The sequence below is a fragment of the Eptatretus burgeri genome, chromosome 13, assembly GCF_056783735.1.
Source record: "Eptatretus burgeri isolate ZD-2024b chromosome 13, Ebu_testis_v1, whole genome shotgun sequence".
Lineage (NCBI taxonomy): Eukaryota > Metazoa > Chordata > Myxini > Myxiniformes > Myxinidae > Eptatretus > Eptatretus burgeri.
In genome coordinates, this window is record NC_140973.1 from 24,928,693 (window position 1) to 24,945,365 (window position 16,673).

A 16,673-nucleotide genomic window follows, 5' to 3' on the forward strand; every position below is an offset into this window, starting at 1 on the left:
CACTCAACAGGTTTTTACTTACAAGATACGGCGCCACAACATGCATTCGAAAGCAAAACCCCAGGAAAAAAGTCAACCCCATCGACAGGGAGTCAGACTGGGCCCATGGGCCTTTACAACATGGAGCCATGTAGACCGCAGAGGCTCCGCGAGGCCGCGCAGGTTACCTTCCTCGCTGGGCGACCCACGACGCTCCTTCCCCATGGCAGCTAGCGTAACCGCGATCTGGCTCAGGCCTGGTGGTACGGGCCCCGGCCGGCAACGCCTGAGAGGAACGAACGGGCCTTCGCTCTTTTTAAGAGCCCGTCCATCCCTTGCGCTGCTCGGACTGTCCCGAAGCCCGATCACCTCCGACCGTTCGGAGCTGGTTGGCGAGTTCTCTCCGGCTCGTACACGAGCGCGCAGGTCTGCGCTCCCAGCTCGTGTCTCCTCCTGGTGTCCGAACCTCTCCACCGACTGAAGGCTCCAAGCGCCAGGCTCCAGACTTCTGCGCAGCTCCTCGACCTCTCCAGACTCGCCTCCAGACCCGACTTGACTCGTTGAACTGGCGCTCTGCACGGCCTTTTATAGGGCTGGTGAGACGAGATCTGATCTCCGCCCTCTCACCTCTGCTCGGAAAGCGGACGTTGTAGAAATCACCGGCCCTCTGGATCCGATTCTCCGAGAGCGAGCAGACGTGTTTGAAATCATCACCTTTCGACCCCCACAGGCCCCGCCCCTTTCTCTCCTGTGATCCGTTTTCCGAAGCGAAGCCTCCACAGAGCGGACGTAGTAGAAATCACCAGACTTGCTCGATGAGCGAACCATGCGTGTGCCCCTGCAGCTATGCTGTTCGCTGGGAACTCGCCGTGGCTGATGCAAAGATGGCGGCGTTTGTGGACGAAGGTGAGGCGATGTTTGTGGTGTGGAGATGTTGACGGTTGCTGGCGGAGTGGTGAGGATGGCGTGGTTGTTGAGAGCCAGGGGTGTTTGTGGTTGTTGTGAAGCGGTTGATGAGAGTGATGTTGGTGGTTGGTCCAAAACAACGATAGTAAAGAAAAACGGCTATCTCAAAGATCACAGCCCTGTGACACGAATAATTCCCATTAAACAACAGTGGGGAAATCTAACTGAACACGGACTTATCGGCATTACTAACTAAGGACCTATATGGTGTTCTGCGAATTTCCACAGCCGTAATAATATGATGCAATTTTTCACGATCTACTCTCACAAACTAATTAAAGTATATCATCGAAATTTTTTTCGGCTTTGAGGATCGGATATTGTCCAGACCAAATAATTGTCTAAATCTGGAGTGAAATCTGATAATTTAAAGATATAATGAGTCTTGTAACTTTGCTGACATACCTATTTGCTTTAAGCAAGCTTGCTTTAAGCAAGTCCCTCCTCCATACATATACAAGAAAATGTGAAATTTCCAAAGCTTTAAACATATTTTTCTACTGTTTGGAGCATTATATTGAGTAAACAAAAGATTTAGGAATGTGCCAAAATTAACCAGCTTCCTTGAGCTGTATGATTTAATGCATTCTCTTGATGTCGTACCTTGTCCCCCAGAGGGACTGCTTATCCATTGTGTCTGCCAGATCTGTGTCTATATTTTTGGAGGTTTTGCGAGGTGCTCTGCAAAAAAAATCAAAGCAAATCTGGTGAAAAACAGACGTTTTAAAATAAAGTTCTAACTTTTGTGCAGACCACAAACTGATGTACCACATGACGCGTGCAAAGACAAGCAGGCAACATGGTGGATTATCTGCAATGGATATTTCACGGGTGATTAAACTTTGCGATGTCTCCAGGTTTGTTCTTCATTAAACAGCAACTCTTTTGTGGATAAAGTCATTGTTAGAACGAATTCCTTTAATTTCTTTCAGTGCTGCAGGCACGTGAAGACCGGCATTAAAGTTAAAAGGATCCTATATGGTATGCAGCCACAGCCTGTCCAGCAGTTCCTTATCAACCATTTAATTGGAGTGCTTAAGCCACTTTTCAAGCACCCTTCAGTCGATAGCGATAACGCGCTGCATCATTCGAAGTGAATCGTTCACTCATTGCCGATGCTTTTGCCGTGCCACATCATTCAGAGCGAGTGGTTCGTGATCAGTCATCTTGAGCAAGTAGTTCGTGCTCTGTCATCCTGAGGGAGTGCTTCGTCCTCCTGAGCGAGAGGTTCGTGCTCCATTATTCTGAGTAAGTGGTTAGTGCTCCATCATTCTAAGTGAGTGATTGTGAAATAACACCCAATTTCTGAGCCGTTTGTCATCTTAACATGTTATCTAAATTACCGAGCCAAATTTTTTTCCACCCGTCACACGCAGCTGTTTATTGGGTGGTCGCTAGACTACCCTTATTCTCAGGTTTTCCGTCTGTCTGTATGTTTGTATGTAAGGGATAGCTCTGGAGGCCAGAGGAATCAACCGATTTTGATGAAACTTGACTGGTAGGTTCATACCAGGATCTAGTTGTATGCTTTTGAGCACCGTTACTATGGACACCACCGTTGCCCAGCAACGGGACTTTGAAATTTTAGAAAAAAAATCCGATTTTTTTTTTTCTTTTCGAAAATCAAAAATCGGCTTCCGTGCTTTTATGCGCACGATAATCAAACTCTTTGTCAAAAAATTTCAGCCTGCTCCGTCAAAAACTGTACGACTAGTATGCAATTATATTACTATATGCTTTCACCCCAACGTTCACGTTGGGATTCCCTAACGTAGGGTTAGGGAATCGAACACAAATGATGAATGGACAGTTGCTCGTCATGTTCCTATATGGAGCAATGAATGGCAAAAATGCCATCTGATGTGTTCTCTTATCTACATATTTCAAATTCGCCTTAGTCTGGCGACCACCCATGTCGCCTACCAGCTTGTAAAGATTGTTTGTGAACATATCCCTTAAACATCTATATAAATGTAAAGTTGTTTTTCGGTGAAACCTATTCAAGGTTTTTGGGTTGTTTACAGTACGCACTGTAGTCGGGAATCACACTGACTCCAACCCTGCCGATTCCCAAACAATTGCTGATATCAGTCAAGCACTAGTGAGTGAGTGAGTGAGTGAGTGAGTGAGTGAGTGAGTGAGTGAGTGAGTGAGTGAGTGAGTGAGTGAGTGAGTGAGTGAGTGTGTGTGTGTGTGTGTGTGTGTGTGTGTGTGTGTGTGTTTTATTCATAAAGTATAACATATTCTCTCTGCTAACTCCCCTACCTATCTCCATCTCCATCTCTCTCTCCATATCCAGACAGTGTTTATGACTGGACGGGAGTTTATCTGCGGACGTATCTGGATTGGAGTTTATCTCCAGACATGTCCAAGCAGTGTTTGTCTCCGGACAGCTTGGCTCCAGATGCGTCCAGGCGGTGTTTGTCTCTGAACGTGTCTGGGCGGTATTTATGTCTGGATGGGAGTTTGTCTCTTGACGAGTCCGGCCGGTGTTCGTCTCTGTGGGGATTTATAGTATGACCGGTAGAAAATGGATTTCTGACATTATTTTGTTTCCATCTTAACTGTTATTCTATGCAGAAGCATTTTGATGAGACCGTATGATTCATAATTAATGCTCCACCACACATTTGCCTTCCCTTCCTCTCACCACTCACGGCCTTCCCTTCCCCCACCCCTCACCCCTCCTCACTATTTCTCCTTCCTCTCTATTTTCTCCTCTACCTCCTCACTCTCCACCCTCTCTCTCTAACCCACCGCTCTCCCTCCCCCTCTTTGTTCCCCCCCCTCTTTGTTCCCCCCCTCTCAGCGAAGCAGCAGGTGGTATTTGCGAGTATCTAATATATAAAGCTCATTCTCACCACTGATTCACTGACTCACTGACTGATATTAAAGTTTGGTACCTTTTGGGTGACGTAGAAAGCTGAATTTTTGCGGGCTGACAGACATCTAAAGGCCCAGTCACACCTTGACGTTTTAGCCAGCAATGGCAACGTATTAAAATGTATGTAAAACGCTGGCTTACGTTGAACTTTTGATGTTTTTTTTAAAGATTCGGACGTATTCATAACGACTTGGTCTTATGCATAACATATTAGTAACGGACACAGAACGTTTCGTTGTGTTATAGATAACTTATACCAACGAATACTGAACCTGTTGTCGGCCTTCACAACCTATGCCCAACGATAGTCTAACTTGGGCATAGCGCGCTGCACGCATCGCCGACGATGACGTGGCATAGGTCATGAAAAGGCTGCCGCACAACGATTCAAATCATAACCGCCGCAGAAATGGAAGTGTCAACATCGCAGTCACACCTTGGCGATCTTGCCAGCGTATGCCGACCTCTGAAAAATGGGTCTAAAACGTTGGCGCACATCGAATACGGTATGGGTAAGTTTGGTATGCGTGAATAGAACGCTAAAGTACACGATCATACGTCGTATTAAATGGAGTAAGTCTTGTAATTTTAAACATGTTGAAAATTTTACGACGTACTTGCCGTATGACACACGCTCCGCATGCGATGGGAATAAGTTGTACGCATGATATGCGATCGTTGACACACGTTACTTGAAAGGTGCCCATAAGTCGAAACACGTCAAGGTAATGGTTAGCGTCAGTGTTCCAGACTCCCGGTTTTTATTTTTATTTTTTTTTCGGTATGACGGTGTTCAGTGTACAGTGCGGTTATGATTTAAATCATTGAGCGGCAGCCTATTAATTATATTATATTATAACCGCACTAGAAATCGAAGTGTCAAAATCACCATCATACCAAAGGAAGGAAAAAAATAAAATAAAACCAGGGAGTCTGGAACACTGACGCTAACCATTACCTTGATGTGTTTCGACTTATGAGCACCTTACAAGTAACGTGTGTCGATGTGTGTCACCGATCGCGTAACGTGAGTACAACACGTTACTCATAGGTTAGAAATAAGTTTCGGGTACGCTAAACATTACCTCGACGTGTTTCGACTTATGAGTAACTTACAAGTAACGTGTGTCAACGATCGCGTGACGTGCCTACAACTTATGGTCAGCGTTATGCGGAACGTGCGAGTCATACGCTGGCATAAGTCTTAAAATTTCAAGCATGGAAAATTTGAGGACAACCGAAAAGTACAACGTTTAAAGCCAGCGTACAACAACGTATGGCAGTGTTTTTCAGCGTGCTCTCAATGTTATCAAAACTTACCCATAACGTAATCGACGTGTACCAGCGTTTTAGACAAATTTTCCAAAAATCGGCATAAGCTGGCTAAAACGTCAAGGTGTGACTGGGCCTTAAGCCGATACACCAGGAAAAAAAAAATCACAGAACCATCAGAAAGCATCCATAAATGAAAATATAAATAAATGAAAAAAAAAACTGAAAATAAATAAATGAAAAAAAACAAATGCAGGTGAGCGACCCGAGACAATGGGGAAACACGGTTTGTTATTGCTGACAATGTGCAAGCACACCCTGCTCATATATGTAGCATGCACAGTGCATGCCTCCCTAAAACAATAGTGTGGGCCTAAGACATCAGGCCTGTAGGCCTCTGTTGCTTATATGCTGCCTGGGTTTTTTGTGTAATATTCCCTTTGGCTTTGTTTAGGTTAAGTGTTACTCACGATGAGGGACCCCGAATAATCAAATCATATGTCGAATAAAAAATATTAGTAAGGTTTAATAAAGCCCATCAGCACGCACGGAACGCATCTCCCTAAAAAAATAGCATTACATAATTTTTGAACGGCCCCATATGGGGTTAAACAATCGATGACCGTTTGATGAAACAGCTCGTTCTGATATAACCGTGGCGGAGGCTGACATGGATGAGAAGTGTCGAGTTAAGTGTTAATCCTTTCATAGCGCATTAAATGTGTTTCCAAATCTTTGCTGTTCATCTTTTAAGAGTGTTTTAAATGTGCGTTTCGTAATCGGCCCGTTACCGGATTTTGTCGCAGCTTGTGACAACAGTGCAGTCATTCTTGTTTTGCTTTTTTTCTGGATGTTTCTTCCTCTCGCCCATTCCTCTACCAAGTATCCCTCTGCCATTTGCCTTTACCGCACTGTTGGTATGTTTCCCTCCTTTCCACAAAGTTTAGAATGTATTTATGGCTTTGCTTTTTTCGGACTTGATAATCTTGGCTAACAACAATCAGTTCATGCTTTACAAATGTCGAAGCAGCCCAAACTTGATCAATTGAACCAATTTGCATAAAATATACAGTAACTCATTAATCTAAATATGATGACCCATTGTTCGGCATTTTTTTAATGTTGTTGCCTTCTCACATCCAAAACCACCTACCTGTGAGCCCTGGCAGTGCCATGATCTCATCCCATTGCTCTCGACTTGAGACAATCGTCTTGAAAGGAAAACACAACAAACAGCAACAAAAACGAAATTGTTGTGCCAACTAACAATACACAGCAATCATTTAACACTCTTTTACAACACACATTTCACTTTTTCTTTGCAATAAACTTTAAGAAGAGACTCTGCAACAACAAAATGGACAAATAACGTTGTAAAAAAGCAAATATCTGCAAGCGGATTCCGACCTATGCTTAATGGTGACCGTTAAATATTTAATGATGCATCTAAAACGGCAAGTCATTGTATGCTGGTACCCTGACCAAATTTGACATTCCTGCCCTGGATTTCAGCCTGGAGGGCAATGGAAATCCATACATTGTATTTCTTTCCTATGAAGCTGATATATAAATCTCTCATGAGGAAATTTAGTAATCAAAACTGATTTAGAAATCTCACAGGAGCAGAGGGGCACTGCACTCAGTGGTGGAATGGTTAAAGCATCCGGTCTGAGTCTGGGAGGTCAGTGATTTGAACCTCGGCCAAGTCATACTAAATACTTAAAAAATGATACGTGCTGCTTCCTTTCTTGATGCTAAGCATTTAAAAAGTATGAGCACAGACAAACAACCATAGATTGGTAATAATAGTGCAGGCTTCGGTGGGCTCTCATGGGCTCCAAGTTCCTTTTAAAGGAACAAATGTTATTATCTACATCGATAAAAGGTAAAAATCTTTCTCTCTTTTTTTTGTACGCATCGTCAAGGCTCCGTATGAGAGCTAACACACAACACACAACAAGGGGGGCAGGAGACAAGAGTGGTGGGAGAGGAAAGGACAAAACAGTGGGGAACAGACATGAGGAGATCTGTAGCAGGGAGAGGGATGGGGCAGAGAACACGGGGAACCTGCGATGGACGCCACAGGGAGTCACAGGACCTGACACGACAGGGAACTTTCGGGAAGGCAGGGAATTTGAAGGAGGTAGGTTTGGGGTGGTTATCGGGTGTAGAAAAGATCGTGGTTTTGGATAGGGGAAGATAACAAGTGGTGGTGAACAGCTGTTTTGAAGACCTGAAGCGAAGAATGGGATTGAAGAGAATGTGGGAGTATATTCTAAAGGCAGGGAAAAAGAGGAATGAAAGAGTGAAGGTGAGCAGTGATTCGTGATTTTGGTAGTTTTACCAGAAGGGGGTTGCTGGCGGACCTTGAACGCCCTGTGGAAATATGGGGGGGTGGGCGAGACCGGAGAGGAGGTGGTAGAAGACAGAAAGACCACCGACCTGCCTGCAGTGAGAGAGTGAGAGGCCCAAAGACTCAGCCTCACTGCGGGAGGTACTAATGATCCTAAATCCCTTGGTTTCCACAGCGTGAAACCGAGAAAAGTGAGAAGCAGGAGCACCAGCCCAGAGGGGAGAGCAGTACTCCATCAGGCTGTGGAAGAAAGCTTTGTATGTGGTCAGGAGCTCAGGTGGACCGAGGAAGGACTTTGCATGAAGGAGGATGCCCAGTCGGCGACTGGCTTTGGAGACCAGGTTGGAAATGTGGCTTTCCCGAAAAAGATCACGGCAGATAGTGAGACCCAGAAGCTTGAATGAAAGGACAGGACTTCTTGTTGAGGATTGTTGAGAAAGTAGAAGGGGAGGGGGGGGCAAACGGTCCTTTCGGAAAGACAAAGTGAGAGTGTGAGATTTGTCAGGGTTGAAAGACATGTTCCACATGTTGGACCAGTTTGTGATTTTATCCAGATCTGCAGAGAGCGAAGAAGCTGCTGCTTGCTGGTCTCTGGGATGACAAAGGGTACGGCAGAGTGTGGAGTCATCAGCTAAGAGATAAAGAGGATTTTCCAGAGAGTCGGAGAGATCATCGATGAAAACCAGAAAAAGAACAGGGCCCAGAACGCTGCCTTGAGGAACTTCAGTGTGGACAGGAAGAGGGGACAAGAGAACTCCATTTAGGGCCACACGTTGACTGCAACGGGAGAGGAAGTCAGCGAGCCATGAGTGGAGTTGGCCTTGGATAAAATAGGAGAGTTTGGTGAGCAGGGCAGGGTGCCAGACCGTGTCAAAAGCACGCGATATGTCGAGGGATATGGCTCTGATTTCATGTCCGGCATTGAGGACCTCCCTCCATTGTTGGGAGAGCAGAAGCAGCATATCCAGGGTAGAGTGACCTGGTCTGAAACCAAATTGATGATCAGAAATCAAGCCATTGGAGAAGAAGAAGGATTTAATGTCTGAAGCGATTATGGATTCCATAACCTTGATGATGATTGGGAGAAGGCCGATTCATCTGTAGTTGCAGGGATCTGTTTTTGCACCTTGGTTATGCAGAGCAGTAATGTTTGCTGATTTCCAAGCATATGGCAGATGACATTGAGCAAATTAAAGGGTGATGAGAACAGAGAGAGGGGGTGAGCAAGAGCAGAGGACCAGGATTTTAAGACATGTGGGCTGATACCGTCTGGACCTGTTGCAGAATTGGAGTTGAGGTTTGATAGCAAGATCTACTCTTTGTCAGGAGAAAAGGACACAGAGTCCAGGGACAGCTGGGTGCAACTGGGTAAGGTGGGTACAGAAAGCGATGTGTTTCGGACACAAGATTTAGATTTCAACACCAAGTTTAGGCATTCAGCCTTTTCACATGCGGTGTCAGCAATGCGGCCATTTGAGGTAAGGGAGAGGATGGAGGGGAAATGTACACCGGAAAGATTTGATTAGATGCCACCAGGATTTGGAGGAGGGAGAGAGGTTTGACAGTTCAGACTTGAGATTCGAAAGATGTTGTTTTCTGGCTCTCCTGAGGGTAGACACACACTTGTTCCGAGCTTTATGGAAGGAACTGAGATTACCCTCAGTTGGATTTGCTTTTCATGAGGCAAAGGCAAGTTGTTTCAGGACAACTGCCTCACCACAAGCTTCAGTGAACCATGGGCAGGAGGAAGGGTAGGACAACTGAAAATGAGAGGGGATAAATCTTTGTGTGTATGTGTTCTATACATGGCCAAATCTTTTAAACTACAAACTCCAAGTTCAGGGGACAAATACAAACTTTGTGTGTGTGTGTTCGCACGAGTAAAATAGTTTTGCCTTCTGGCGAGGTGGGAGGGGGGCGGGGGGTTGAGAGCTCTACTTTGAGCAAGAGAGCTCCAAGGACTGAGAAAGAGGCAGGAGGGCCGGCGAGGCAGGGGGAGGGGAGGCAGGAGGGCTCTCACTGTTGAAACCAAGGCATTTGGGATCATTGGTATCTCCCGCGTTGAGGCTGAGTCTTTGGGTCTCTCACTCTCTCACCACAGGCAGGTCGGTGGTCTTTCTGTCTTCTACAGTCTCCTCTCCGGCCTCACCCCCCCCCCGTTCTGTCTGGGATATGTCTGCCCCCCTCCCCCATATTCAAGGCGCTCAAGGCCCGCCAGCAACACCCTTCTGGTAAAACCAAAATTAAGAATCACTGCTCACCTTCACTCTTTCATTCCTCTTTTTTCCCCAACTTTGGAACAAATTCCCACACTCTCTTCAATTCAACTCTTCCCTTGAGGTCTTCAAAACAGCTGTTCACCACCATCTCTTATCTTTCCCAATCCAAAACATCGATCTTTTCTACCCCCGTTAATCCACCCCAAACCCACCTCCTTCAAATTACCTGCTTTCCTTCCTGAAAGTCCCTGTCGTGTACCCTGCCCCATCCCTCTCCCTTCGACAGATTTCCTGATGTCTCTGTTCCCCACTGTTGTGCTTCCCTCTCCTGCCCCTCTTATCTCTTGCTCTCCTTGCCGTACGTTCTGTGTGTTCGCTCTCATCCAAATCTTGACATTGTATGCAATAAAATAAAATTAGGCGGTGTAAGTCCCATGTCTAATGCCCGTCTGCATCCGCTTTGGGGAAAAATAAAATGAGGCAGTGTAAGGAGCGAGGAGGGGGACATTGTTCATGAAATATTCATCACAGCCTTTTCGATGATGAATCGCAAATGATATAGAAAAACACACTAAGGGGAAGATCAAAATAAAAATGCAAAAGGAAAAGCCCATCCACGTTCAAAATGCAAAACCGTTTGTATTCAGCTGTCTTCTTCTTCTTCAGACGTATTCAGGGACAGATGCATGCGGAGACTGAAACAGAGCTCCAATCAGCCAATCAATTCATCAATCTTTGTGATTGGCTACAAAGTGTTACTTATTCAAGTTTCCCTTCCCGCACAACACAGAGTAAATATGCCAGTTATTATCATAAATGCAAGTCTTTCTGAGCAGTTGGGCCTACAGGAATTGCTAAGAAGCAACCACACCCAGATGAGAATGTAGACACAACCACACCCAGATGAGAATGTAGACACAACCACACCCAGATGACAATGTAGACACAACCACACCCAGATGAGAATGTAGACACAACCACACCCAGATGAGAGTGTCGAGACAACCACGCCCAGATGAGAGTGTCGAGACAACCACGCCCAGATGAGAGTGTAGAGACAACCACGCCCAGATGAGAGTGTAGACCCAACCACACCCAGATGAGTGTAGACCCAACCACACCCAGATGAGAATGTAGACCCAACAATGCCCAGATGAGAGTGTAGACCCAACCACACCCAGATGAGAATGTAGAGCCAACCACACCCAGATGAGAATGTAGACCCAACAATGCCCAGATGAGAGTGTAGACCCAACCACACCCAGATGAGAATGTAGAGCCAACCACGCCCAGATGAGTGTCGAGCCAACCACGCCCAGATGAGAATGTAGAGCCAACCACGCCCAGACAAGAGTGTAGAGCCAACCACGCCCAGACAAGAGTGTAGAGCCAACCACGCCCAGACAAGAGTGTAGAGCCAACCACGCCCAGACAAGAGTGTAGAGCCAACCACGCCCAGACGAGAGTGTAGAGCCAACCACACCCAGATGAGAGTGTCGAGCCAACCATGCCCAGATGAGAGTGTCGAGCCAACCACGCCCAGATGAGAATGTAGAGCCAACCACGCCCAGATGAGAGTGTCGAGCCAACCACGCCCAGATGAGAGTGTCGAGCCAACCATGCCCAGATGAGAGTGTAGAGCCAACCACGCCCAGATGAGAGTGTAGAGCCAACCACACCCAGATGAGAGTGTCGAGCCAACCACGCCCAGATGAGAGTGTAGAGCCAACCAAGCCCAGATGAGAATGTAGAGCCAACCATGCCCAGATGAGAATGTAGAGCCAACCAAGCCTAGATGAGAATGTAGAGCCAACCACGCCCAGATGAGTGTGTAGAGCCAACCACACCCAGATGAGAGTGTCGAGCCAACCACGCCCAGATGAGAATGTAGAGCCAACCACACCCAGATGAGAATGTAGAGCCAACCACACCCAGATGAGAGTGTAGAGCCAACCACGCCCAGATGAGTGTGTAGAGCCAACCACGCCCAGACGAGAATGTAGAGCCAACCATGCCCAGATGAGAATGTAGAGCCAACCACGCTCAGGCGAGAGTGTAGAACCAACCATGCCCAGATGAGAATGTAGAGCCAACCACACCCAGATGAGAGTGTAGAGCCAACCACCCCCAGATGAGAATGTAGAGCCAACCACGCCCAGACGAGAATGTAGAGCTAACCATGCCCAGATGAGAATGTAGAGCCAACCACGCTCAGGCGAGAGTGTAGAACCAACCATGCCCAGATGAGAATGTAGAGCCAACCAAGCCCAGATGAGAATGTAGAGCCAACCACGCCCAGACGAGAGCCGAGAGCCAACCACGCCCAAATGAGAGCGTCAGGCTCAGGCCAACCACATGCAGCAGAGAGGAAACTATCACCAGAAACTTGTATTTTCATGAAACAATACAAAAGCTGCTGTGCAATAAGAAAATAAAATTTTCCTAAACGTAGTAGGCTACACAATGATGTGGGAGGCCAGTGAAATAATTAGGCAAACTACGCAGTCAACTCGAGCAGAAAAATTTGTGGGTGGGAAAAGTGAATGAAAGAACGATTCATGATACCAGAAGTATGCCACGTGATCATGTGTTGAAGTTCTTCATCTGTATACAGCACAAGGCTGTGACGGAGTTCAGACTGTGGATGACCCTCATGGGCAGTTTTTAGGACTGCGGAGGCCCCTTATTGGCAGTTTTTAGGACTGTGGAGGCCCCTTATGGGCAGTTTTTAGGACTGTGGAGGCCCCTTATGGGCAGTTTTTAGGACTGTGGAGGACCCTCATGGGCAGTTTTTAGGACTGTGGAGGACCCTCATGGGCAGTTTTTAGGACTGTGGAGGCCCCTTATGGGCAGTTTTTAGGACTGTGGAAGACCCTCATGGGCAGTTTTTAGGACTGTGGAAGCCCCTTATGGGCAGGTTTTAGGACTGTGGAGGCCCCTTATGGGCAGTTTTTAGGACTGTGGAGGCCCCTCATGGGCAGTTTTTAGGACTGTGGAGGCCCCTCATGGGCAGTTTTTAGGACTGTGGAGGCCCCTCATGGGCAGTTTTTAGGACTGTGGAGGCCCCTCATGGGCAGTTTTTAGGACTGTGGAAGACCCTCATCATGGACAGTTTTTAGGACTGTGGAGGCCCCATATGGGCAGTTTTTAGGACTGTGGAGGCCCCTTATGGGCAGTTTTTAAGACTGTGGAGGATCCTTATGGGCAGTTTTTAAGACTGTGGAGGCCCCTCATGGGCAGTTTTTAGTCCTGTGGAGGCTCCTTATGGGCGGTTTTTAGGACTGTGGAGGTCCCTCATGGGCGGTTTTTAGGACTGTGGAGGCCCCTCATGGGCGGATTTTAGGACTGTGGAGGCCCCTCATGGGCAGTTTTTAGGACTGTGGAGGTCCCTCATGGGCAGTTTTTAGGACTGTGGAGGTCCCTCATGGGCAGTTTTTAGTCCTGTGGAGGTCCCTCATGGGCGGTTTTTAGGACTGTGGAGGTCCCTCATGGGCAGTTTTTAGTCCTGTGGAGGCTCCTTATGGGCAGTTTTTAAGACTGTGGAGGCCCCTCATGGACAGTTTTTAGGACTGTGGAGGCCCCTCATGGGCAGTTTTTAAGACTGTGGAGGCCCCTCATGGGTAGTTTTTAGGACTGTGGAGGCCCCTCATGGGCAGTTTTTAGGACTGTGGAGGCCCCTCATGGGCAGTTTTTAGGACTGTGGAGGCCCCTCATGGGCAGTTTTTAGGACTGTGGAGGCCCCTCATGGGCAGTTTTTAGGACTGTGGAGGCCCCTCATGGGCAGTTTTTAGGACTGTGGAGGCCCCTCATGGGCAGTTTTTAGGACTGTGGAGGCCCCTCATGGGCAGTTTTTAGGACTGTGGAGGCCCCTCATGGGCAGTTTTTAGGACTGTGGAGGCCCCTCATGGGCAGTTTTTAGGACTGTGGAGGCCCCTCATGGGCAGTTTTTAGGACTGTGGAGGCCCCTCATGGGCAGTTTTTAGGACTGTGGAGGCCCCTCATGGGCAGTTTTTAGGACTGTGGAGGCCCCTCATGGGCAGTTTTTAGGACTGTGGAGGCCCCTCATGGGCAGTTTTAGGACTGTGGAGGCCCCTCATGGGCAGTTTTTAGGACTGTGGAGGCCCCTCATGGGCAGTTTTTAGGACTGTGGAGGCCCCTCATGGGCAGTTTTTAGGACTGTGGAGGCCCCTCATGGGCAGTTTTTAGGACTGTGGAAGACACTCATGGGCAGTGATTGACCAGTCATCTTATGGCAAGAGTTCACACCTCCCTACCTATTACAATTTGGACTTCTGAGCATAACATAACTTTTTATCATTAAGAACACAAATCTGAATTATATAACAATTTTCCTTGAGTATTTTGTTGAGGCCCCCATATTGTGTAGGCCCCTGGGAAACTGCCCATTGTGCCCTGCCCCCAAAATCCGGCACTGGCACAAGGCTGTGGAGTAACATCATTGGCTAAAGGCACGGCTGTGATGCTGATGCAGTGCCCTCTGCTGGTTATGGCAGGAATTTGGCCAAGGTGCTAACAATAGCTCACCGACTCTTCAGGATATCCGTTTTACGTCCATCTAAGGGACGGTGCACACACTGATGACAGTTTAAAGCTAGGTCAGGATTCGAACCCAGGCTAGACAATGTAGAGGCGAGTGTGTGTCCCTCGAGGTCAATGCCATTGTGTCAGCCGCTGTGTTGAAGAACCACAAACGCCCAAGCAGTCCAGGAGACAACCAATGGCGCACGATCCAAATGTAACAAGAAGCGAATACTTCGATATCGCGCGGCTGGGCTAGTAAAAGTCGAGGTTTCGAATGATGAAACAATTTTGCAGTTATAAAATTTAAATGTAGACATGGTGAATTAGCATGCATGATGGGAAGAGTTGTGACGTTGGACAAATTTCTATTTATAGCCCTCAGATCAAAGGGACGTATGGGGCCATAAGTGTGACAGAAGACGACACAATAGCCAATTATATAACAGCCCGATGTCGCCGCGCTATAACAAAGAAGAACGAGAGTTACAACGCTGCGCGTCAACAAATAACGGAACAGGAAGATTATCACTTCCTGCTCAGAAAATCAACTTCCGGAGTCACACAGAAAACAATTCAGCCCAAAACTAGAGGGGGAGCACTCGGGAGAGTGCAAAACCTCCGCCGCCAATACTGCTGGGTCACTCAAGTGAAGCTTATATCTTATTCATGAAATATGATGTCAACAGTAGACAGTTATAGTTCTTTTCTCCAACATTTTTTTTGGGAGGGGGGGGGAGGTTGGAAATCACTTAAAACATGTAAAAATGCAAAAATGCAAAAAAAAAAAATAATAATAATCAAAATTTTGTTGAAAAAAGTTGCAAAAAAAATTTTTTCTCTTACAATTTTTTTTTTGTGGGGGGGGGGACCAAGTCCAAAATTTAATGGCACGATCCGTGGACCATACCTAACCCCCCCCCCCACCAAGTTTCGTCGAAATCCGTCGAGGAGTTTTACCGTTCTGTTCACAAACAAACAAACAAACAAACAAAAAGGGGTGAAAACAGTAACCTCCATCCATCTTCAAAGATGGATGGAGGTTAAAAACGTTGCTCTTCCGCATTAACCCCGCCCACAATACACCCGGCAATCTCCGCCCACAATACACCCGGCAATCTCCGCCCACAATACATCCGGCAATCTCCACCCACAATACACCCGGCAATCTCCGCCCACAATACACCCGGCAATCTCCGCCCACAATACACCCGGCAATCTCCGCCCACAATACACCCGGCAATCTCCGCCCACAATACACCCGGCAATCTCCGCCCACAATACACCCGGCAATCCCCGCCCACAATACACCCGGCAATCTCCGCCCACAATACACCCGGCAATCCCCGCCCACAATTCACCCGGCAATCCCCGCCCACAATTCACCCGTAATCTCCACCCACAATTCACCCGGCAATCCCCGCCCACAATTCACCCGTAATCTCCGCCCACCACACCCAACAATAAGTGTGACAGAAGACAGGACAGAATAGCCAATTCTATAACAGCGCGATGTCGCCGCGCTGTAAAAACAGCGAAGGTGCGAAGTTATCTGGCAGAGAGAAAACTCGATCCCAATATGAAAAGAATGAACCACACCCAGACGAGAGTCTAGAGCCATCCACACCCAGACGAGATCTAGAGCCATCCAGGCCCAGACGAGAGTCTAGAGCCATCCACGCCCAGACGAGAGTCTAGAGCCATCCACGCCCAGACGAGAGTCTAGAGCCATCCAGGCCCAGACGAGAGTCTAGAGCCATCCACGCCCAGACGAGAGTCTAGAGCCATCCACGCCCAGACGAGAGTCTCGAGCCATCCACGCCCAGACGAGAGTCTCGAGGCAACCACACGCAGACGAGAGTCTCGAGGCAACCACACGCAGACGAGAGTCTAGAGCCAACCACACGCAGACGAGAGTCTAGAGGCAACCACACCCAGACGAGAGTCTAGAGCCATCCACGCCCAGACGAAAGTCTCGAGCCAACCACACGCAGACGAGAGTCGAGAGGCAACCAGACCCAGACGAGAGTCTAGAGGCAACCACACCCAGACGAGAGTCTAGAGGCATCCACGCCCAGACGAAAGTCTCGAGCCAACCACATGCAGACGAGAGTGAAGAGCCAACCACACCCAGACGAGAGTCTAGAGCCATCCACACCCAGACGAGAGTCTAGAGCCATCCACCCGAGAGTCTAGAGCCATCCACGCCCAGACGAGAGTCTCGAGCCAACCACACGCAGACGAGAGTCGAGAGGCAACCACACCCAGACGAGTCTAGAGGCAACCACACCCAGACGAGAGTCTAGAGGAAACCACACCCAGACGAGAGTCTAGAGCCATCCACATGAGAGTCTAGAGCCATCCACATGAGAGTCTCGAGCCAACCACACCCAGACGAGAGTCTAGAGGCAACCACACGCAGATGAGAGTCTAGAGGCAACCACACCCAGATGAGAGTCGA

The 16,673-nt window shown here is 47.8% G+C and overlaps 1 protein-coding gene across 8 annotated transcripts in view; it reads right to left on the bottom strand.

Moving 5' to 3' along the window:
• NME9 (NME/NM23 family member 9) overlaps positions 1–16,673 on the bottom strand; it is a 71,960-nt gene that overhangs the window by 47,544 nt on the left and 7,743 nt on the right. For 3 of the 8 annotated variants that reach the window (XM_085851737.1, XM_085851743.1, XM_085851741.1), the window contains exon 2: positions 6,255–6,312. In XM_085851737.1, the coding sequence (XP_085707863.1) occupies positions 6,255–6,312 (58 nt within the window). Of the gene's footprint in view, positions 1–1,548; positions 1,627–6,254; positions 6,313–7,168; positions 9,552–9,715; positions 9,876–9,899; positions 9,923–16,673 lie in introns of those variants that run through there. The other 5 variants (XM_085851742.1, XM_085851739.1, XM_085851740.1 and 2 more) reach the window with 5 other exon arrangements.